The sequence below is a fragment of the Mus caroli genome, chromosome 4, assembly GCF_900094665.2.
Source record: "Mus caroli chromosome 4, CAROLI_EIJ_v1.1, whole genome shotgun sequence".
Classification (NCBI taxonomy): Eukaryota; Metazoa; Chordata; class Mammalia; order Rodentia; family Muridae; genus Mus; species Mus caroli.
In genome coordinates, this window is record NC_034573.1 from 73,686,781 (window position 1) to 73,711,778 (window position 24,998).

A 24,998-nucleotide genomic window follows, 5' to 3' on the forward strand; every position below is an offset into this window, starting at 1 on the left:
AGAGAGAGAGAGAGAGAGAGAGAGACAGAGAGACAGAGAGACAGAGAGAGAGAGAGAGAGAGAGAGAGAGAGAGAGAGAGAGAGAAAAGGGAGGGAGAAAAGGAGGGGAGAGAGAGACTGATTCTGTAAAGTAGATGGAGTTTGTGTGACTGAAATCAAACAAAACACAAACAGTGGCTGGGTCACTATGACAACAGAGTTCATGCCTTGGTTTCGGGGAAACTTTGGCAGCTGACTATAATCTAAAGTGTTTGCTTTGCTACCTTATATCACATGAGCAGCACTAAGGGCCTCAAAATGTGTGCCTTTGGTATTTAAGAGTTCAATCATCTATTGAATTAACAATCAGGGAGCCTGCATGGGTCTGACCTAGGCTGAAGGCATATATGTTATGGTTGTGTAGTTTGGTCTTCTTGTGGAAATCCTAACAGTAGGAGCAGAGGCTGTCTCTAACTCTTTTGTCTGCTTCTGAGACCTTTTCCTCCTACTGGGTTGCCTCATCCTGCTTTGAAGAGGGTTTGTACCTGGTCTTATTGCAACTTGATAAGCCTTGATTGGTTGATATCCATTGGAGGCCTGTACTTTTCTGAAGGGAAATGAAGGAGTGGATGTGGTGGGGAGACAGGAGAAGAGGAGGGAGGAGAAACTGTGGTCAGGATATAATATATAAGAGAATACATTGTTTTTAAAAAAAACGTTTATTCATCCCGTGTGCCCCATACACGTGAACATCAGGCCACAGAGCATAAATATTGCTCAGAGCTGAGTCTCTCGTAAAAGTCAGAAGGAAGTCTGAGGCTCTCTCGCTCCTCTCTTTCCAGCCATGGAAAGCTTGTGTGATCATCCTGTTTCCTTCTTTCCTTCTTTCTTTATTCCCTTCCTCCCTCCCTCTGTCCCTCCTTCATTTCCTTTATTCCATTCTTTTCTAGAGAGAACATCTCTCTGGGTAGCCCACTCTCAAATTCACAGCCTTCTGAATGCTGTAATTACAAGGCACAGATTAGCACCTTACCCAGCTTCTGAGAGGCCAGCTTTTTAAGGCAAAATACTAGGCAGAGTTAACTTAAGCATCCACTTAGTCCTAAGATATGTATGTAGATAGTTTCATATTAGCAATGACAAATCTCAGATTCAATGAGGTTAAGCAACTTACATTAAAGTCCTCGGGAAACTTGACATATGGACACTCTGAAACCCAATTATACTCTTTCCATGACCTTCACTTTTGTATTCAGGAGTATAGTTTAGGAAAATGATATTTAGAAAACACCAATGTCTAAGAAATATTTTATGAGGGCAAACAATAACATGAAGAATAGAGCTATTGTTAGTAGCCTCCACCTGTATGTACAGAATGTGAACATAAATGGAATCTCTGATCGCTTCTGAAAGCTGATAGTCTTATTTGAGAAGCAAATAATGTCTCGCATAGGTAGCCCCAAGGAATTCTAATAGAAAGTGGAAGGTAAAATGTTATGCTATCAGGTCACATTGAAGAAACTCCTAGCACTATTGAAAATAAAATAAAATAAAATAAAATCTTCATGGATTACTTAATCGCTATATGTGCTTTCCCTACAGTAAAAATCAAAACTGGAAATCTTAAAGGTGAGTTGTAGAAAAGATAAGTGACTCATTAGTATTCAAGTTTACTCCATGGGGATCTGCACTAAGTTTAGTATGAATGTTGAGCAAGTAAGCAGTCCTACTGCTTAGATCAGTACTTATGGATGGAAATAAAAACAGACAAATGACATATGTATCTTAACGGACAAGACTGCTGGGAAGTTGGTCAGACAAAATTTATTGACAGAAAGAAATTATACTAAGATATAGAATTGAATTCTATAGGTTGGCCTCCAATTCAGAGAGATCTTCCTGCCTCTGCCTCCAGAGTGTGGGATCAAAGTTGTTCACACCACCACCACCACCACTACCACCACCACCACCACCACCACCCCAGATGAATCCTTTTTCCATTTTCCATTTTCCAAGCCAAATGCGTTCTTTGTCCTACTGACCCCTCCATCTCAGTTATAGGTGAATCCTGATAACTGTGAGCAGGGTGTGGACTCACAGTGAAGTAAACACTTCATTGACATTGTTACATTGCAGGTTGAATTCACTTGACAATGAGCTCCTGAAGCACAAGAAACAGGTTGGTTTGTTTGCTTGCTTGTTTGTTTGTTTTAAATGTTTTCTTTTCCTTTACTGTTCTTGTTCAAACATAATCCACAATAAATACAAGACATGAGGAAGGGAGGAAAGGAAAGAAGAAAGTAGGAAGAAAGGAGAAAATAGGGAAGAGAAAGAGACACTAGAAAGGGAGAAGAACGGGCCTAGGATGTTGAGGAGCAGATCTGAGCAAGAAGTGAGGACTTCTGGTAGAAGGACATTATCAGCAAGGCCCTAAGCTATTCTGCTGGAACAAGACACTAGCTCAGGATGCCTTTGGTCATTATGTTAAATAACTAAAGTATGTTTCATGCTTTGGAAGCCAAGCTGTATCCATCATGGTAATGGGAATAGGGGTCATTTTGGAGTAAGGCTAGAGGCAATGGAGTCACTTATGTCCTAAAAATAACTTTTTTAAAAAGTACTTAAAGTACTTATCTTGTGAGTTAGATGAGAAGAGAGCTCTTCTCAAAGAAAAAGCAGTTAGAATCTAGATGGAATCACAGGCTGATGAGCCGAAGCTACAGAAGAGTCTGCAGAATAGAAAACGTCAGTGCAGCCAAGTAAGTTCTGAATGCAGTGGTAAGGATGGGAGGCAAAGTGAGTCCAGTGAGACTCTGACCTCAGAAATCTCAGGGTCAGCAGACAAAACAAGCAAGAATCATCTGAGAATGGTGTGGCTTTTAATTTTCCACAAGATAATTTAATAAAGTAATAGATCATGAAGAAGATATTACGGATTATGGAGACAAAGAGAAGAACCAAAGCCAGGCACCTGAGATCAGCATGGAGACAAGCTCCTACTAGGGACAAATGTATCAGCACAGCCAGCCCAAGACAGCAAAGAGGTAAGGATGCTGAATGATCACTTTCATTAAGTCACTTACATCTCTGGGTGGTTTCCTTTCTTAAAATATTAACGAGACACATTCATTTCTGCTATAATTATAGTGATGTAAGGATAAAACAAAATGATAGAATTTGGGGAAACTGTCAATTCTTATCCAAGTTGAATTCGGAAAGATCTTCAATCATTTGCTTCCCCAAGTAGAGATGGTATATGCCTTTTAGCAGAGCTTACAGGGGAATGTTACTTACTCATACCTACTTTCCAGGCAGGCTGGAGGTACAGCTTGGTGGCAGAGCATGGACACTGAGTTGGACCCCTAATGTGACATAAAAAAGTTGGGAAACCAGAAGAGCAAAGGAGGCACAGTGTACAGGATGTATTCTCCGAAAACAGACAAACAATGGAAACGAAACGAATTCTAGGATTGGTGGAGGTTTTCTGCTTGCTTCTGTTTGTTAACTAAGCACTTCCAATTTCTCTCTTCAAATGTTATTTTTTATGTGTATCCCATATATGTGCAGGCACCTACTGAGGCCAGAGGAGCATATGGGGTGCTCCAACATTGTAGTAATAGGCAGTTGTGAGCTACATGACAAGGTTGCAAGAACTAAAGTCAGGGCCTCTTCAAAGGCAGCAAGTGCTCTCAATCACAGAGGCCTCTAGCTCTCCAGCCCAAAGTTCAGTGATTCTTTTTGTTTGGGTTGTTTCATGTGAGGTGTGGCATGGGAGTAGAGAAACAGGCTCAGTGAGTGTCTCACCATGTAACTCAAGATGTCCTAGAACTTGGTATGTAGACCACACTGGCCCAGAACTCATAGAACTCTGCCTGCCTCTGTCTCCTGGCTCTCATATTTACTACTCTAAAATGATAAGATAGTCTCTTTTTCCATTGAGCAGATGTGTTCTACAAGGTTTAGTAAACATGAGAACAGAGGCTCTAAGTTGATGAGGAAGGAAGGAGAGGTTCTGGGTGACAGAATGTTGGGGATTCTCAGTCACCCCATGTCTGTAAGGAGTTGCAATCAGGTGGAAGAAAGGAGCTGATCCCTGGAGATTATGACCCACAAAGAGAAAGCAGTTACTACTGATTAAGCACACAATCTGTGGATTCAGAGAAAGGTGTTTACCTTTAGATAAAATGTCTCCTAACTGTGCAGCTGTGTGAACTTTGTCGAACTTAACTGAGCACTGATTGTGTTGAGTGTGACATAGTAAGAGAAAAACTTTCTTCTTAACTTTTATTTATTACTTATTTTATGTGTATGCTCATTGCTTTTGTTTTTCTCCTTATTTTGTCTGCATGTATGTCTGTGCACCACGTGCATATAGATGCCAGAAAATGACACTGGTTTACCCTGGGACAGGAGTTACAGATGGTTTTAAGTCTCTGAGTAGGTGCTCGGAAGGGAACTCAGGTCCTCTGGAACGGCAACAAGGGCTTTCAAATGCTGGGTCATCTCTCCAGCCCCTACTTAATTTATAATTTTATTTTAGAGGACATGCTCTATGGTAGTTGTGAAGGCATGATGAGATGCAGAATAATAAACACCAGTGGACAGTGTTAAACAGAAACTGTTAAATCTACTTCAACCAGTAAGAATACATCACATTTGTAGTAAAAACCTTGAACTATAAAAACAGACAGACAGGCAGGCAGGTAGGCAGACAGATAGACTGGCAGACAGAGAAAGGGGAAGACAGAACAAAGGAAGCAAGATTGGGTATAATTAAGAAAAAAGAAAGAGAAAGAGAGAAAGGAAGGAAAGAAGAAAGAAAGGAGGAAGGAAAGAAGGAAAGAGAGAGAGAAAGAAAGGAGGAAAGAAAGAAATAAGGAAGGAAAGAGGATAAACTGAAGGGAGAGGAATTAACAGGAAGTTCAGGTGTAGAAAACAGCATGCACGGGACCCTGGGCTCAATTCACAGCACTGGAGAGAGGAGATTGCACTGGGGGAAAATAGCAAGAGAAACAGGAAGAGGCTTGATAAGGGAGAGCAGTGCATTGCTTAAGCCTGCAAGCTCTTCCCAGTTGCTCAGTCCTCCTCCAGACAGCTGAGGAGCACACTGAAGCATTACTGTGATGGAAGCAGACAGGCATGTGTAAGGGAACACCCACTGAGAGCAAAGGAAAAGGGGGAAAGGGCCTTGGTACTGAACACAGCCAAACGATTGACAGTGTGGCCCGTGACTTAAAATTTTCCATTCTTTATTAATTGGTTTGTTTTTTGTTCTGTTTTTATTGTGTTTTGTTTTTATTGTTTGTTTGTTTCTGCCTGCTTGTTTTTGAAACAGGTTTTTATTCTGTAACCTATGCAGGCCTCAAACTTTGCTATTCTCCTGTCCCAGCCTCTGGATGCTAACCTCTGTTTCTTTTTTCCTTTCCTTATATGTCTAACCATTGATTAAAATGCTTGTTTAAACATTGTGAAATGCCCCTACCAAATCAGAACAGTAAATACCAACCCAGCTACAAATCCTTCAATCTATAATAGTGTCTTGCTTACAAGTTATGCTAGGGCAGTGGTTATGGGAGTAGTAGCCAAGATCTGATTTGACTTCAGGCCCAGTCAGGAGTAATCCATGCCTGACATGACCAAGAACCTCAGACTACATAATCCAGGGACCTACAGGAAAACCAAAGACAACTCTTCTATTAAAGAATCATAGCAATAAAATGACTCCTAATAACATTCTTCATTAACTCATGGATCAATCTATTGCTCAGCCATCATCAATCTATTGCTCATCCTCCTGCAGCAGATGGGAACAAATATAGAGATGTTACACAGAGAGTGAGAGACCTTAGAATACTCATTTCTAAACACAAATCCTTTACATCAAACTCCTCCCTCAGGGTTTAGGGAACCATGTGGAGGAGGGGGGGAAGGAGGGGGAAGGTGGGGGAGGAAGGAGAAGGGGAGGGGAGGAGGGGGAGGAGGGAGAAGGGGAGGAAGGAGAGGAGGAGGGGAAGGAGGGGAATAAAAGACTGTAAGAGCCAGGGAGGATGGGGAACATAAAGCCTTCTAAACACAGCAGAGATTGAGGCAGCATGCACAGGGCCTGTATGGCTTGTTCCACATGAGGTCCTAGAGCTCCAAGGAGGAGTGGTCACTCCCCATCACCCATCATATCCTCAATCCAGAAGCTATTTCTAATTGGTAACTACTTGCAAGTGAAAATTTATGTTTCTCCAAGGGAGTCCCATCAAGGAAACAAATTACTCTTAAGAGCAGGCTGCTTGCCCACCAGAAGACGGGAAAGGTACTCAGTGGCACTGAAGTTCCTTGTCTCATAATGCCATGTCCAGACTTTCTTCTTCTTCTTTTAATTTTACATCTCGTATTTATTTTTATCCTACATGTCCTTTGACTATAACATGGCTTTCCAGTTTTATGTTTTTATGGAATTCCTGAATGTGCAAATAAATGGGTCTCTGCATCTCTGTCTCTCAGGCTTTTTCTTGGGCTGTTTCTCTTCTGTTTGTCCTATTTAGATGTGTTAATTTTTTTCTTTTTAAAAATTGTATATTTTTATTTTCCCTTAGATGCCTGATTCTAGGGAGAGACATAAGGGGCTGGATCTGACCGGGATCGGAGGTGGGAGAAACAAAGAGGAATAGAGATAGGGGAAGCCATAATCAGAATATGCTGTATGAAAAAAAAAAACCCTATTTTTCAGTAGAAGAAAAAAGATATGTGAAATACAAGCCTTCTCGGACAAATATGATTTGGCCTTTATGCAGTCTTTTAACCAATGTGAACTTACATAAGCCGGAAAGGTGCTATAACACAAAGCTAAGTTTCTCATTACACCCAGAATCCCAAGTTCTGTAAAACAGAGTCTACATTCCAGCAAACGAGAAACTGTTTTCCCTAATTCCTATTCACACTCAATTCTGAGTGATGTAATGTCAGGTTATATATCAACTAAATCATTTCTATCATCTATTATAATAGGATAATAGAATCTAGGATCCAAATACTTATGGAATCAGCCTTGAGTTGATAGCAGGCAAAAGAAGTGAATGATTCTACCTTCTGCTTTTCTTAACCAGAGGTCTCACAGTAGAACACAGTCATTCCATTTAAGATGCTCATACACATCCCTGACCCTGGTCCAGTTTCGAGATCATATCTAGGTCATGACTCTGTAGATATTTCTGATCATATCTTCTCCATTGGCCCCATATGAGGCAACAGTGAGTCACAAATTTAAACCAAAGATGAAATGCTTTCTGGTACTGCATGATGTAATTTAAACAGAATTAAGCATGTTTTAACACTAAACTTTGAAGTGTTTGAACTACCACAGACAAATGTTATTATGGAATTATGGGTCAACCACCACAAAGTCAGCTGCCATAAGTGGCCTGGGTATAAGATGATCATAGTAACAGGGGCGGGGGTGGCGGGGGGGGGGGGGGGCTGAGCCAACAAAGGGTTGAGGCACCACCTTGGCAGCTGCCTTTCATCTTCTGGAATGTCAGGGTGCCTTGACATTTTCTCCTTGAGAAATTGCCACACTCCTGGCATTTGCTTCATTAGACAGACAGGTGCAGTCTCTGTGGCCATAAGGTCAGGATCTCATGACCCAGGAAGGACTAAGTGCACACATTTTTACTGGGACACCCTTTCACAAGCACTTTGTTTCACACCTCTATACTTCCCTTGGGGCCATCACTTGTGAGCCAAATCACTAACTGTCATGTCTATCCAGACTTCTCGCAAATGCAGATCTGGCGTCTGGTGTTGGCCTTGTCCTTCCCAGGGGTGTGAGAGTTAATAGGAAATGGGAGCTGCCTTCCCACATCCCTTTCCTTTTATTGATCATGACTCTTATACAACAGCCCCAGCTAGTTTCTCCTCTTTTATTTCTTCTGTCTCTTATATTTTTTAACTCTGTCTCAGCCAGTGTATGAACTTCATCAGAAAAAAAATAATTTAAGTTGTTTTTATATTTTGATTTCTTAGACGTATATGTTCATGACATGATGCTACACACCTGTAATCCTAGCACTTCAGAGGAAGAGGCAGGTGGATCTCTTATGAGTTCAAGGCTAGCCTGGTATTCATAGAAAGATACAGGCCAGGCAAGGGTATATAGTGAGATAGTCTTGGGTGGTGGCGGTCGGAGCAAAGGAAGGAAGGAAGATAAAGAAAAAGACATGAATAAAATTTAAAAATATATGTTCAGTGGTAAAAGTACTGACCTCAATTATATGAGGCCCTGAGTTAAAGCCTTATCACAATATGCTCCCCGCAAATATGTAGGGCAGAAGGTGGACCACTGAGTAAATCTGCTTTTGTTGTTAGGAATAGAACACTGAGTTTCTCAGCCTTTGTAGTTTAAAATGTTTCTTTACAGAGGAGGGTTAATGGCGCTTGTATTCTAGATTGTTTGTGGCATTAAACACCTGTAGGGGTTGGGCATAATTTCTATGCTCAGAATGTACCTATTTCTGTCTAATATTTTATACTTTCTCCCAATTTATCACCACAATTTCTGCTTTTCTTGATTAAAATATTTTCCTGGTACAAAAAAAAGGTTGTTACTGATTCATATAGATTAAAGTCTCACTACAATACACCCCCTCAAATGGGATATGACATAATGATAAATTTTAAATAAAATTACAAATATGGTAGGCATAATGACTAGTAGCCATTGATTTATTATTCTGAGAACATAATTATAGTACTTATCTTTTATATAAGATACAAATATTCTGCATGCTTTCCTATGGTCATAAATTTTTTTCTCACTGAATCACAAACTGCTTTAAAAATCACACACATGCATACGCATCCCCACAGCAAGGCTCATCCGTAGCCAATGAAGGCTAATTTTCAGCTAGTGTTCAGAGTGAAAGGTTAGGGAGAAATGGGGTGATTTCAGTTATAACTCACTAATGTAAGATACACTGGGATATGGTGAATGGGGCTGTGATCCAATATGGTGTCCTTTAAAGAAGTAATGATTTGGGATACGTACACGGGGGAAAGAAGCAACAGATATAAAGGCTGTGGTCATAGCTGTGCTGGCATAAGCCTGGGGACATGCTGGCTGTTGCTTGGGACTTTTAGCTTATAAACCTTTGAAATAATAAATTGTTACTGTTTTAAGCTAGCCTCTCTGCGTGATTTTATGGCAGTCCAAGGAAACCAACACAAGCAATTGATTTCCTGAGCTTTCTGAAGTGTCACACGCTTCTCCTGTCACAGTATTGCTAACTCCTGGATTTCACACCATGTCAGTGATTTCCCTTCAGCAATTATAAGAAACAGAAGTTTCCAGGAGCCAGCCCATACCAGTTTGCAAGAGATTATTGTTAAATTTCCAGGAATTTCTGCAAACCCTCTGCTGAACATTCCTACTGTTTAAAAATCATTATTGTATAAACTTTTGGTTAGGTAAATGAAAACAAATACAATAAATCCCCAAATGTGATTATCATTTCCTAATTTTTTGACACTTGATTGTTCTATGTTCTTGAATATATTTATTAATGTGAGTAATTTCCTATTGTAATTTACAGAAACAGTACAGTCATTTACGACTATCTGACACATGCAGTGGAAATGCTATATTGACCTATATTACCGCACACCCTTCCCCAGCTGAGTCAGGTTGCTCACTCAGACTCACACTGCTATCCTGATACAACAGAAGTGTCTATACCACTGTAGAACATAACAAATCAGTCGCTTGCATATTTGCACGGAGCTTGTTGTAAACATTTACCAAAACAGAATCAAAACTGTCATTCTCTAAATCACACTGGGATGGCTACAGAGGAAAGTACCAAGATTTCTCTATCTGAGTCCAGTCTGGAAAAAAAAAAAAAAAAACAAAACCTCAACAAAGCATGAAAGAGAAAAACCAGGCATGAGTACAGGCAGAGTGAGATTTGACAGGGATTATTGAGTGGGGATAAGGGAGACTTAGATGCTAGTGACCTACTTTAGTATTATGTGCTAAATCTCTTCAGGACATGGCTAGCTCTGATTATAAATATTAATTAGCTTTCAAAGAGCATTCTTTCAAAGCACTGTACTCTTTAGAGAGAAATATTTCAGATACACAGAAGGTAAAACATAAACAGGAAAGTAAGTAGATATATAGACAACAATAGAGATAGATAGATAGATGGCAATAGTTCTAGCTGTCACATGCACAACTTCCTCAAGTTGGTAGTAAACTCAATGATATTACAGGATAAACAGATCTAAACCAGCAACAAAATCATTAGGCCATTTAATGGTGTTATAAATGGGCCAGATAAAACTTCCATGGCTTTACTAGACATATAATTCTCCTACATGTCTAGTAAACTCCTATATGTTGAGTAAGGTCAACATTCTTCAGCTCTGCCATGATACCTTCCTCGTTCCGCCTATAAGCTGGACACAAATATTTATAGCCACAGCAGCTCTATGCTTTTAAATAAAAGATCCAAAGAACATGATACCTATTAAATAGTTACTTCCTAAAACTCTTAAGGGTAATTTGACCCTGCTGGCAGCTTGATTTTCTGTTGCACTGTGGGGAGTGGAGTCTCAGGTAGAGACTGCCTAAGTCCTTGAACTCTGTGCCAGCAGGAGCTGGGAACGGGCAGACTTCCAGTCACTGCCAGAGCAAAGGTGGTAGGGCGTTCTTGTTTAACCAAAATGCCAGCTAAGAAAGGAGTGGTGCTACCCACACAGTCGAGTCCTGCTGAGTCTGCTATTGCTCTGAGGTTCTCCACCCTCCCCAAACCCCTCCCCACCTCCTCTGACCACGAAGAGTTCTTAAGGAGGAATGGGAGAAGTAGGTCTCACCTCAGTTTGATGTGACCAGCGCATTCTTTGAGATTGTGTCATCTGAGTCCAAAAATGTTCCTATTTAATCAACCAACAGGGATTTCCTATAATAAATAAGAGGCCTCTGTTCTTCTCTGTGAACACAACCCGACAGGAGAGGAAGTTCAGTCTCTCTGTTTTCCATACTTTAACATCCGGTTTTATTCGAGTATGCATCTTAATACAGAAGAAAGACTAATGTAAGTCAGAACCAATGCAGTCCCCAGACCTATCACCTACTAAAGCGTAAAAACTGCCACCCACACACAAACCCAATGTTTTTACAGTTCTGTTTCAGTACATTAGGCCTGGGTAAACACAGTGCACTGGCAAGCACTGCACTGGATAAGTAGGAATGGGCAGGGAGTTGTTAAAAGAGTGTGGTCAGGGTGTGTCTGTCCTTGTCTGCTTTCTTCTCCCTGGTTTCCCTCTTGCACTGCTGGGGATGCTATATCCTGCCCACTGCCCATCTAGATCTCACTGTGGCAGCTTATGTCTTACTTCCCACATCAAGGCACAGGCTACTGGCCAACCCTCTCATACATTTCCTCAGAGATACATATATACATCTTGAAGATGAACAGAAAATGTACTCAAGACTAAAACTTAAAAAAAATCCAATTTTCAGAAATTTGGAATGAAAAATACCATCATATCAAACCACAGAGAAGAAAAGTCTACCATATTCTATTATAGGCCTAGTAAGGATTATAATTCTAAATTGTTCCCCAAACTGGCATTCAAAACATTTCCATTTTAAGCAAATATATCATAAGACGTCACAAAGAACACTTTAAAAACTTAACATACCGAAGCTTTTCTTTAAACGCTTAAATGTGTTTTACATTTCACAAGAACAAAATGTTAACTATGCAATCTACTTGTTTGTTTGTTTCCAAACAGGATTTCTTAGTGTAGACCCAGCTGTCCTGGAACTTGCTCTGGAGACCAGGCTGGCCTCCAACTCCAAGATCTTCCTGCCTCTCCCTCCTGAGTGCTGGGATTTAAGGCATGTTCCACCACCACCCGATCATCATACACTTTTTATTATAAGGTCAACTTCTGTCTTAGTTACAGATAGGCACTTCACTGATGATAACTGGAAAATGACTTGTCGAACGAAGATCTAACTAGATATTGAACCCACGAAGTTTACTTTGCATTCAGCTCTGAGGTGGACTTCGTACAGTTTATAATAAAAAGCTGTCCGTGACTCAAATGAGAAGCGTCCATAATTACATGCCACAGTGCAATCCTCATGCAATGAACTTGTGGTTTGCCAGCTTTCAAACAATGCATGCAGTTTTATGGGAGAGTTGCGATTTAAGATGGTCCCTCTTTGATTCCATAAATGGTAGTTCTGATTTTGAAATGAGCAATATAATTTACAACATTTAATTTTTTTTCCTTTTTTCATTTTAAAAACAGTTAACACATGCAAAGGTCTGGCTTATTGACAAGGCAATTTCAACAACGTTTTCCCTGCCGTGAGATATTTCCTTCAGAAGGTCTCTGCTGCTTCTCCTTTTAAGGTTTCTTAGATGTGAAAATGACATGAACAAACTCCAAACTCCACTTATCTATGTTGTTTGGAATGGAAAAGCTGAATGGGAAAGGAGGCCAGAGGAACCGAGGACACAAATGAGTAGGTCCCAGAAAAAAAGGATCAACTTGGAAATACTTCAATAGAAACCTAAAATTATAGTCTGGTGGGTTGAAAGTACAACTCTCAGCTCTCACTGACACAAATACAATGTTCAAGCAATCTTATAATCTATGTACTTGGTGCTGATTTACTTGGTAGACGTATTCTAGATTAATGGTTTACAAAGTTGTGGTTCTTCCTAAATAGCAGCAAATTATATATAAATTATCAAAGAAAACAAGTATGATTTCACTAGTTACTCTCAGAGTTTTTCTTCCATAATTAAAGAGGAAGGTTTCAGCAATTTCTTCCATTTAAAATTCTCCTGCCCCCTCAGTATTCATTATACACACACACACACACACACACACACATATATATACACAAACACACATGCTCTGGTTATTCTGTTCTTCATTTCTGCTTGGGATAGTATGCTGGAATATTGGCAACACAATTATATATATCTTCTCGTACATTTTCACTGAACCATTTTTTTTCTTAAAATTTTTATTGTTTAAATGCATTTTTTTTTTTGAGACAGGGTTTCTCTGTATAGCTCTAGCTGTCTTCGAACTCACTCTGTAGACCAGGCTGGTCTCAAAGTCAGAAATCCCCCTGCCTCTGCCTCTGCCTCTGCCTCTGCCTCTGCCTCTGCCTCTGCCTCTGCCTCTGCCTCTGCCTCTGCCTCTGCCTCTGNTCTGCCTCTGCCTCTGCCTCTGCCTCTGCCTCTGCCTCTGCCTCTGCCTCTGCCTCTGCCTCTGCCTCTGCCTCTGCCTCTGCCTCTGCCTCCCAAGTGCTGGGATTAAAGACGTGTGCCACCACTGTCCTGCTTAAATGCATTTTTTAACATCAAACATATTAACAATATTGAATATTTTGAGAATCAAATAATACATAAAAATATGTTCAACTTCACTGAACTATTTATCGATTGAATTTCTCCGTTCTTTGTGGAGTTATTGGGCAAGAATTCTAATGCTGTGTGTATTGGCTTTTAAGAAAGTTGGGGAGGTGGAAAACGACATAAAATTTAGTCATTCTTCTGCCTCTAATGTTAAAAATGTGTTCTACAGGTTGTAGCTGTCAGGGGACTTGTGCAGGGCAACTTTTAACTTAGTAACCTAATATGGGTATGCTCAGCTGAGGCAGGACTTGCATGTCAGTTTCTTAGCATCAGGGTTGGGAAGATTTTGCTGCCCTTCTTGTCTGTGACATACGGTACAGGGGTTGGCTCTGCTTTGGTCCACCTGCCAGTCGAGTTTAAAGTTTCCGAGGCTCGGAGGAACACAATGACTTGGATGAGACAGACTAAAAGGAAAGGACACTGCTGCAGCAACCAGGAAGCCCTTGAACCCCAGCTAAGCTAATCGTGTCTTTTTCTTTTTTCTTTCTTCTTTTTTTTTTTTTAAAAAAATGCGTCTACACCGCATACACACAGGACGAACCCACTTCTTTCATTGACCAGAGATTTTTTTTTTTTTTTTTCTGACCGTCCAAGATAGTCTGATCCTTGGCGACATATGGCTGGAAAATGAAACGACCCGGGAGTGTGGCCACATCGTTATCCTGTGTGGTGTAATAGCAGATGGGCACCGTGAACGACGCTGGGATGTGAATGGACAGTTTGAAATGGGAATTTCCCCGCATCGAGCAGGTTCCATTTCTCTCTTGGGTCTTTCGGTATAACGTACTAGCTTTTGCCCTTCTTCTCTGCAGTATCAATTAACTCAACTTGGCGGTGGAGTGGCCAGCGAGGAAAGGAATGAAGCGATCTGGCTAATCTTGCTGGCTGCGGAGCGGCAGAGTCTGAAACTGCAGCCGGGTGCAGATCTGCCGACTGCGCCCCGGGCATGGAGCGCACGGGCGACCGCGGGGACTCAGGCCCGGCCAGGGGAGCCCAGTACTGAGCTCCGCAGCCCGCCAGGCCGCCGCCGCCGCCGCCTCCTCGCGCCCTCTGCCTTTACTGTCAGTGTCGCCCCTCGCAAAGAGTCATGGAAGACAGCCCGCTGCCAGACCTCAGAGACATCGAGCTGAAGCTGGGGCGCAAAGTGCCCGAGAGCCTAGCGCGCTCGCTGCGCGGGGAGGAGCCGGCGCCTCGGGAAGGGGCTGCGGACCCCAGCGGGGTTGGTGGGAGCTGCAGCAGCAGCAGTAGCTGCAGCAGCTTCGCGCCCTCCGTGTCCTCCTCGTCTTCATCCTCCCCTGCCTCTGGCTCTCCACGACGTAGCCACCCCAGCGCCCTGGAGAGGTTAGAGACCAAGCTGCACATCCTCAGACAAGAGATGGTGAGTGTGATGCGTCAGAGGCGACTTGGGGACCCGGGGCCTGGGGCCCGAGAGGGTGGCACAGGAGCAGGGGAGAAGCTGGGAGGAGGTGAGCGGGAGCGCGCCTCTGGACTCGGCTACAGCTAAGCTTGAACCCTGAGGACTTTGCTCGGTCACGGGGTACCCTGGCAGCTCTTTCGGCTCTACTTTCTGATAGATCTACTCCCTGCGCACCACTCTGCAGCTGCCAGCCGCAGATTCTCCGGCACTAGCCAGCTGAAGGCCCGCAGTTACTGCGCGGATCTGGGCCTGCTGTGAGCCGTTTATGTTTTGCCTTGGTTCAAAGGGTGGTTTAGTCCAATGCACTTAGCGCAGAAATGCCTCCCAGCTGGCCGGGAGGTGGCGCGGCGGGGTCCTTGCAGCCTACTGTAGTTTGCTCTCCTCCACCCTCTCCTTGTTGCAGCAGCTGCAGCTGTCCCAAGGCCACTGTTGAGTAGATTTGCCACAGCTGGTTCTGAAAACAATGGCTCCTCACCCTTGATGTGCCTGTGAATGGCTTGTTTCACTGTTTTGATCCTGGAGAGCAGGTGACCCCGAGCCCAGGGATTTGCCTCCTACCCTTTCCTCTAGTTCTCAATCAGCACTTGTTTTCTCTCCCATTTCTGTGAACCTCGGATTAGGACAATGGGTCAAGTAGGTCTAAGACTCGTTATTCCGGATGTGCTTACACTGAAGCATTCATTCATTTGCCTTGAGCTCTTGGGCGAGTCTTGGCCTCTACAGATCTCAGTTTGTGATCTTTACAATGATGAGCTGATTGGAAGAAATTATCTCTTTCTAAGCCTTTTGAAGCAAATGGCCACAAACCAATTAGATTTTCTACCAACTTGGAGAGGAGGAAAATTTCAACAGGGGGAGGGGGATTGTTGAAGGGCTTCCTACAAAAGTAGTCTGCTGGGGATTCACATCTAAGATTCCTTCCATTTTTATTTTCTGTGATAGGGAGACCTCAGTGATAAATTCCAAGCAAAACGACAGTCTTCAGAGATTATGACCTATTAAAAGACTGTAGAGTATCACTTTAAAGACTCTCGCTAGATCTCTAAACCTGGTCTACTTGAAGCCGTCATGTCTTCCGTAGTAGCTTACCACTTGGAAAGGTTCCAGATATTGAAATATATGTATATTTCTACATGTAACTGAATATGTATATATGGGTAATATACTTTGTGCATTGCAAATTATTTTTATTATTATTCCTATTTCACTGCCTAAATACATATTAATCACTACAAATATTTATTACATAGTTACCATGTCTTAGTAAGCATTGAGCTCTGAAATATGCAATAAAAAAATAAAGGAGGTGAGATTTCTTAGACTCTAAGCATCTGAAACATCTACCAAGTTCAAAGTTACTACTGGTCTAGAAAGAGGTGGGTCCAGACCCCATCATATATCAGATAGATTTCATTGAAACAAAGTTACAGTTATTAAATAGGAATGAAATAATTTTATAGTTCAGGATCACCACAACATGAGGTTGGATGCATCAGAAAGGTTGAGAACCGCTGGCCTCAGAGGATGTAAAGATGCTAGCTCCTAAGTCGGATGACCTGAGTTTGATACCCAGGATTCATATGGAGAATCAGCGCCCACAAGTTGCTCTCTGACCTCCACATAAGCACCGTAGTGTTACGTGCACATGTATGTACACCTCACAAACTAAATACAGGAATGTAAACAAACAAACAACAACCACAGCAACAACAAACCTTTTCAATCAATGAATTTGTCCATTAAGAGCTTTCAAATCTGTTATGCTTATTTGACTTTTATTTGTAGCATTGAATTCTGTAGGATAAGGAAAATTGGTCACTTTCAAGTAAGACTATCTGCCATACATCTAGTTTTCTTAATGAAAATATCCAAGTTGATAAAAAATTCTTTCAGGTATATCTTGCTATTTATAATGATCATGATGCATCAGGTTTTTTTAAAATTATTTTTATTTTACATGTATGAATGGTTTCTCTGAATGAATGTATGTACCCTGCATTCATACCTGGTGTCCTCAAAGGCCAGAAAACAGTGTTGTATGCTCCAGAACTGGAATTACAGACAGGTGTGAGCTACCATACGGGTGCTGGAAGTGAACACAGGTCCTATGAAAGAGCAACAAGTGCTCATAACTGCCTATGCCTAGCCATCTCTCCAGCACTCTGGTATTAATTTTTAAAAGCACAAGTGGACAATCACAACAAACTAGTGAATCCTCACTGGATTTCTTCTCTGTGTCATCTCAATGTCTGTAGACTAAGAAAAATGCATGTCATGATCCATGCTTTGGGGTAAACTCTGTGTTCTAATAAAAGTCTCCATTGAGTAAATCTTTCCAACACTGGCTTCATATAGGAGGCAGAGGAGGCATATTCATTTTAGCTATCTACATCTGCATGCACACCTGCAGGCACATGTGCAGGTTGACATCCCGTGTCTTCCTCCATCCGTCTCCATCTTATGTATTGAGGCATCTGTCATCCACTTGTCTAGTCTAGCTAGCCAGCTTGTTCACTGGATTTCAGGAATGCATTTGGTGTTTATGAGAATGCTAGGAACCCTAGCTCTGGTCCTCATGCTTATGAGGCAAACACATTTCCCACGGAACACCTCCGAAGCATCCCTTGAGCCCTCTGTCATCCCTGTTTATGCTTCCATGGATAACATCTTTTATCCTTGTCTGTAAATGTTGTAGTCATTGCTTTTCCAAATCTAGAAGGTGGTTTGTAAGGCAGAAAGGTGGGTAAAGACACTGAAGTGGTGTAAGAAGCTGTTTCTGGCCAAACTCCTTAATGTTGAAACCCTACTTAACAATTCAAATAGTGTCACGGGTAAGGAAAATATTAATAAAGACATTTGTAAGCATAATTTGATACAAAAGGTAGAAATCTAAGTAAGTTTAGAATGTTTTGGGGAAGGAACAAAAATGTTAATACAAACAGTTCTGATTTTGAATTTAGTGATTAGGAAATTACAAGAGAGAAATGTAGAATTGCATGTGAGATTTACTTTGAAACTGGAGGTAGCTACTGGGCCTTTGATACAAAATTTACCCAAGAAGCCTGTGAAGGTTGGCAGCTCCTGGGAGGCAGATACAAGCAGACTTCTGAGAGTTCCAGGACAGCCAGGCCTGTCCAGTGAGACCCTGTCATAAAAAAACAAAACCACAACACAACAAAATATATAGATGATAAAACAAAATCTGCCCAATAGTATTTGGTCATTACTTCTCAGCTCATTGTAATGTGTGTTGTATCATTTGCACCTCAGATTAGACTACAGCAAGGAGATATTTTCATTCATACTTGGAAAGAAACCTTTTGCCTTAGCATAGAGATGGGTTGAGAATACAGGATAAGGCCACACAGTTAGTGAATAAAATTATCATTTGGACTTATGGCACCTGACTTTATGTACTGTGCTTTTTACCCACACTGGTCTGTATTCCAGAATTTCCTTTTAAAAATATAGTTTAGCCCTTGTAAATCTGGGATAGCTTAGCATTTTACCTCATAAAATGATAAGAAACTCACAGAACAAGCCCTTGGGATATGTGGCAGGGATTGTTGTGAATGTGTATTCATTTATCAGTCAGTAATCATGTGTGTGTGTGTGTGTGTGTGTGTGTGTGTGTGTGTGTGTGTGAGTCCTGCCTTTGACCTTAGGGAACAAGAACAAAATATCTTCCTTTAAAAATGTCAATATTGGGGTTTTTGTAATGGCTCTGTGTGTAAAGGCACTTGATGCCAGGCCTGGCAACCTGAATTCGAGTTTGGATCCTACATGTGAAAAGTATGTGACTATCCCTAACAGTAGTCCTCTGGTCTACACACACGCACACAATGGTACATGCCATTGACCTCAAACATATCATACACACATACAACAATAAGTATTATTTTTAAGAGACTTCCTTGGTGTTTTCTTCCCACATTGTATACAAAGATTCATTTTAAACAATTTTCTTAAGACGAGGATTTCATTATATATGACTATATTTTATAATCTAAAAATATCAGAAATCTTCTTCCGGTAAGTATAGATCAGTTCTGTCAAAATTTGTTTAAATATTCAGTAATCTAGCTTGAAACATACTCTTTCTTTATGAGTTATTCAAAATGTTGTTAAACTACTTCAAAATGTCTGTATTATACTTGCAGCTTGAGAATGAAAACCATTTTCATAGATTTACTATGTGGCAAATTTGACATGAAGAAGATAATAGGGGCAATCAGCAGACTATAGGAGATTGAAGTTACAAGGGATCTAATGCACGGTCCTGAGCTTACCTTCCTAGACCAGTATTAGTTACAAAATCAATGTCTTGCTGTGGAGTAGGAGAGGAAGTGACCCACGTGGATCCCAGTGAGGGCTCTCGCAGATGCAGACCCTTGACATCTTCAGGTAGGCTGGAGCCATTGTGAAAGGTGACATGAAAACCCTGGGTCCTGACTTCTATATCTGGAGCCATAGTTTACAGACTTCTATATGTGTGAGAATAGAAATCTGAAGCTAGTGACTTAGACTTTGTTACTACAACATATCACACACTCATATCACACACTCGTTGTCAACCTGTGCCTTGGACTAGACACAAATATACATATGGGAGAAAAAGGGGGTTCAAGAGGTGACTCATCAGTTCAAGCACTTGCTACTTCTGCAGAGAGCCCTGGTTCAGTTCCCTACACCCACATACATACATGCAGGCAAAACACTCAAACACACAATAAGTAAATCTATATTTTTTGAAAGAAAAAAATCATAAATGATAGCAGAACACAAATTAAAATGTTTGAAAAAATCTTGAAAATAGATTTCTGCTTGACTTTTATGGATACTCATTAAGGAAGTATCCATAATACTTACTGGTCTTAATAATTTTTTTTTTACTATGCCCCCTCCCTATTTTAAATGGTGTCTTTATTTTTGTAATTAAAAAAAAATTAAAATTCCCTTAAAAGCAAGTTTTAATTTTACTAGCTTCACACTTGGCTTTGGGTACACTTCAGTGTAGGCACGGAGATTTTTATGACTTGGTTGCCTCTAGTTAGAAGCTGGGAAGTGGAGACATTTTCCTTAATGAGTTCTCAAGATGGTTAAAAAGATAAAATAGGAATATAATTTGGCCAGAGAATGATTACAAGCCAACATGTCAGCGGGCGCCAGATGCTACATTTGAGACAGGGGAGCCTGGCTGTGGGTGTGACTCATAAGGATAAGCCCTCCTGACTCATAAGGTGACCCTGGCAACCATGTAAATTAAGGGCTTAACCTAGGGATAAAGACATGGAGGACAGCTAGTACCCAGCAGTAGCTGCTTCTGTCTTTATGGGCATTTAATGTTAGTATTTTGAACGTAATAAGTAAATCTTCCTTTTTAAAAATTGGATACTTTATTTGTTTACATTTCAAATGTTTTCCCCTTTTCTGGTTTCCCCACTGCAAACTCCCTAACCCATCCTCCTCCCCCTGCTTCTATGAGGGTGCTCCCCCACCCACCCACCCACTCCCACCTCACCACCCTCGTATTCCTCTACACTGGGGCATCACTCCCACTGATGCCAGATAAGGCCCCTTCAGCTCCTTCATTTCTTCCCCTAACTCCTCCACTGGGTTTCCTGTGCTCAGTCCAATGGTTGGCTGTAAGCATCTGCATCTGTATTGGTCAGGATCTGGCAGAGCTTCTCAGGAGACAGCTGTATCAGGCTCCTGTCAGCAAGCACTTCTTGGCATCATTAATAGTGTTTGGGTTTGGTGTCTGCATGTGGGATGTATCCCCAGGTGGGGCAGTCCCTCGATGGTCTTTCCTTTAGTCTCTGCTCATAATAATTAAATCTTCTGAGACATACTTGCATAATGAGTGGCTCTTGCATTGACAGCAGCTCTAATGTCACTTTGCTAGAAGCTCATAGAAGGTAAACATATAACTTGAAAACCTTCCACAAACTAATGTCCGAGCTTGCATGTGTGAGAGAGACTGAGGACAACTCAGGAATCAGTTTCCTACTGTGTAAGTCCTGGGCTTTAACGCAGGTTATCAAACCTGCTAATCCGTGATGCTGGTTCAATAACCTACCTACCTACCAACCTACCTACCTTCCTTTCTTCCTTCCTTCCTTCCTTCCTTCCTTCCTTCCTTCCTTCCTTCCTTCCTTCCTTCCTTTTTTCCTTCCTTCCATCCTTCTTCCTTCTATTTTTTTCTTTCTTTTTGAAACAGGGTCTCACTGTACAAACCTGGCTGGCCTCAAACTCACAGGTAGTTAGTTATCTGTGCCCCTCAAGTGCTCAAGGTGAAGGAATGCACCACCACACCTATCCGAGGAACGTTTTTCTGGAAGAAAAGAATTTCCTTCCATGCAGGTTGCATAACAGGAGCATGCTGCATTGTTTAAAAAAAGACCACAAATTGTGTGGGAATTTTAAACTCAGAATGTTCATCTTGTGCTGACATAAAAATATACCTTCTATCCTCCTTTGACGTGAGCCATATTGAAAAGATGTTTTCCTGCATTGAGACTTTAGTTGTTAAGGCACAACTATGCAATTCAGGTTCATATGAAAGTCTTTGGAATCCATGACCATCTGTTAGTATGAGACAGAATCATTGGGTCCTCCAGATCCACTGGAACTGGAGTTACAGATTTGTGATCCATCCTGTAGGTTATGGGAAAGAAAACTCTACAAGAACAATAAGTACTCTTAACAGCTGAGCTGTATACCAGCCCCTTGTTTGTTTGTTTGTTTCTTTCAATGCCATACTTTTACTATTCAAATGGTAGTTCTTTGCTTTGCCAGGGCCTTGGTAGACTTTGGAAGGGGCTCTTAACTTAGGCAGGGTCTGGGAAGGTGGCACAATGCTTACTGTTTTCAGAGCAACCCTATGAACCTGAATTTAAAGCCTCAGCAGTAAAGCTTGTAACCCAGCATGGGGTAGGGAAGAGAGAGAGGAGGATCCATATATCTTGCTGGCCCCATAACCCCATAGTCTAGCTGGGTTGGTGAGCTCCAAGTTCTGTGCAGAACCCTGTCTCCCAAATAAGGTGAAGACCAATAGAAAAAATTCACACAACATTGATATCTGTCCTACATACATGCACACTCACACACACCACAAAGAGAGAGAGAAAGAGGGGGAAGGGAGGGATAGGGATAGGGGAAGGAGAGAGAGAGACAGAGACAGAGACAGAGACAGAGACAGAGACAGAGACAGACAGAGACAGAGAGAGACAGAGAGAGAGAGACAGAGAGAGAGAGTGAGAGAGAGAGAGAGAGAGAGAGAATGAGAATGAATGAATAAATGAATATGAATGAGTGAACATGAACTGGAGCTACAGATGGATCCATAACAAATTTTGATACCAGTATATAGAGATTTTTTAGCCCAACAGAATCTTCCTATGCAGCTCTAACTGGTATGTAACTGTCTATGCAGACCAGACTAGGCTTGAACTCACAGAGATTCACCAAACTTTGCCTCCAGAGAGCTGGGGTTAAAGGTATGTGTCATCATGCTCAGATATATTCATAACTCTTAGAAGCTCATGATGCAGGTAATTTTCTAGGTTCAACCAATAAGTAGTCTTCTATGACTCCTTTATTTATGTTAACCATCTATCTACCTATCATCTGTCATAGATACTTGTTGCATCAGTAGCTAGGGTGTTGTAATTATGTTTTGTTTTGGCATTAGAGACTAATAGCGATAAGCTTTCAGGCATGTTTGCAAAGAGAAGATAGTGGCAATGTGCTACATTGTACACTGGAAGAAATGACCCCTGATGCTTTGCTGTGGGTGGGATGTGCAAAAAGTACCTTGATAAGCTTGATGCTATTGCTCTAAAGAGATAAAAGGTACTCCCTATATGATCTATCCATTCTGACCTTGCCAGTGCTGCAGAAGTATATCCAAAAGAAATCACCATAGATTTGTATAAAAGTCTACCTTTTCTGTACATTTATCACTGTGTGTCATTACTAAAAGTTCAACAAAACTGGGAAATAGCTCAGTCAGTAACGTGCTTACCTCATGATCATGACCTGAGTTCAATCCTAAGAACCCATGTAAAAATGCCTGGCATGTGGTGCATGAGTGAAACCTCAGACCTGGGAGGAAAGACACAGGGGGCTCCCTTGGGCTTCTTCACTAACCAGTCTAGCTTACTTCACCATCTCTTGGACAACAAGAAGCATGTAGCATTCTCAAGAATGACACCAGAAGTTGTCCTCTAGCCTCCACCCTCATGCACATACTAATGCACCTACCTACACACAAACATATACATCATGTATAACCTCATCAAATTTTGAGCCGTCATTATTAATATAGTATTGTTGATGTTGTTTAATATTAATGTTATTTATATGATCCATTTATTTATCTACTAGAGAAACTAATTATAGATACATGTTATATTAGTCAGTGTTTTCTAGAGGAACAGAACCACTAGAGTAAATATACGCTATATGAGTTTGCTTTCTCTTGCTGTAAAATGATACAATGATCAAAAGCAACTTAGTGAGGGAAGGAGTTGTTGCTTCTCATAGCTCATACTCCATCATGAAGAGAGTTCCTTACAGAAGGAACTCAAGGCAGGAACTGAAGCAGAGGCTACAGAGAAGTGTTGCTTTTGGCTTCCTCTCCATGGCTTGCTTAGCTTTCTTTTTTATATAACTCAGAACCACCTACCGAGGGCTGGAACTACCACATCAATCCTTAATCAAGAAAGGGTCCCTGGGATTATAGGCTGTTCTGATGGAAGCAACTCCTCAGTTGAAATCCCTTCTTCCTAGATGACCACAGCTTGTGTCATATGGACAACAGACAGACAAACCTAGCAAATTGAACCCTTGTCAACCTGACAAACATATTAGCATTGACTCTTAATGTTTTCTTTCTTGTTTATCCTCAAGATATGATATTAACATCGCAGTATAAACAAACCTTAGTATAACTTTAAAAGTCCCACAAATCTTAAAAACAAAACTTCAACACTTTAAAAATTCAGTTTCACTGGGTCGTGGTGGCACACTCCTTTAATCCCAGCACTTGAGAGGCAGAGGCAGGCGGATTTCTGAGTTCGAGGCCAGCCTAGTCTACAGAGTGAGTTCCAGGACAGGCAGGACTACACAGAGAAACCCTGTTTTGAACTACCCCTCCCCCTCCCCCCCACACACAAAAGAAATTCAGTTTCCTTAAAATGTCTAAAGTCTCTCTGTACTGTGGGCTCCTATATACTACTACTACTACTACTACTGCTGCTACTGCTGCTACTACGACGACTACTACTAGTAATAATAATAAAACTAAATACTTTCTTTCTCCAAGAGGGAAGAACCAGAGACAGTCATAAACAAATGAAAGCAAAGCCAAAGTCCAAAAGTATAAATAAAATAACTGTGCCATATCTGGTCCATGCAAAGAAGGCAACAATGGAGTTGATAAATGCTCTGAGGTGGTGGCAAAGTCTTCCACTCAGCAGTTCAGGATAACCTGAATACTGCCAGCAAGAGTAGGTGAGAAAAAAACAAAAACAAAAACAAAAAAAAAAAGCATTCAGCTCCCGGAAAGCAATTTAAAGGTTTTTAGACAGAAAAAATAATCCTTGCCAAGATGACCAGAAGATTAGAAATAATTAAGGGTACAGAAACTCTTCTTTTTAGAATTGTGCATGACTCATAGGCTACAACCAGAACCTCCACTTTAGTTTTCTGACTCTACAATGAGACTATAAATTGCATCGCAGAGATAATGCACATGGGGCCCCTCAGATATAACTTGGTTTTATCATTTAGATCTGTGGTGTTAGTCACACTGTAAAACTTAATGAGTTATAGATAGATAGAGACTGAACTGACAGAAACCTCTCTATAGTGAAATACTGTTACCGTTTAAAAGACATTCATGAGCCTCTAGTAAAAGGTTTTCATGGAGTGAAAGTCTGACAAAATTATGCAGATGTCTCATCATTTGCCACTCCTGATGTGGCAGCATTAGATCCTGTATCCCAATTGGTTATTGGCTCACTCTTTTTTCTTCTACAATACAGTTGATTCTAGGACATCACTGTAACTAATTGATTCTATGCCTGTGTCTCCCAACGACTTAGCCATTTCCTTAGAGCTAACTGTGAACTAAAGTATACCTCAGTCTATTTCCAGCTTTCATG

General features: G+C 41.2%; 1 protein-coding gene across 1 annotated transcript in view; it reads left to right on the forward strand.

Moving 5' to 3' along the window:
• Nucleotides 1–13,763: 13,763 nt before the first annotated feature.
• Nucleotides 13,764–24,998, forward strand: part of Lurap1l (leucine rich adaptor protein 1 like) — a 42,526-nt gene continuing 31,291 nt past the window's right edge. The window contains exon 1 of the mRNA XM_021160551.2: nucleotides 13,764–14,790. Within this exon, the coding sequence (XP_021016210.1) occupies nucleotides 14,500–14,790 (291 nt within the window). The 5' untranslated portion in view covers nucleotides 13,764–14,499. The remainder of the gene's footprint in view (nucleotides 14,791–24,998) is intronic.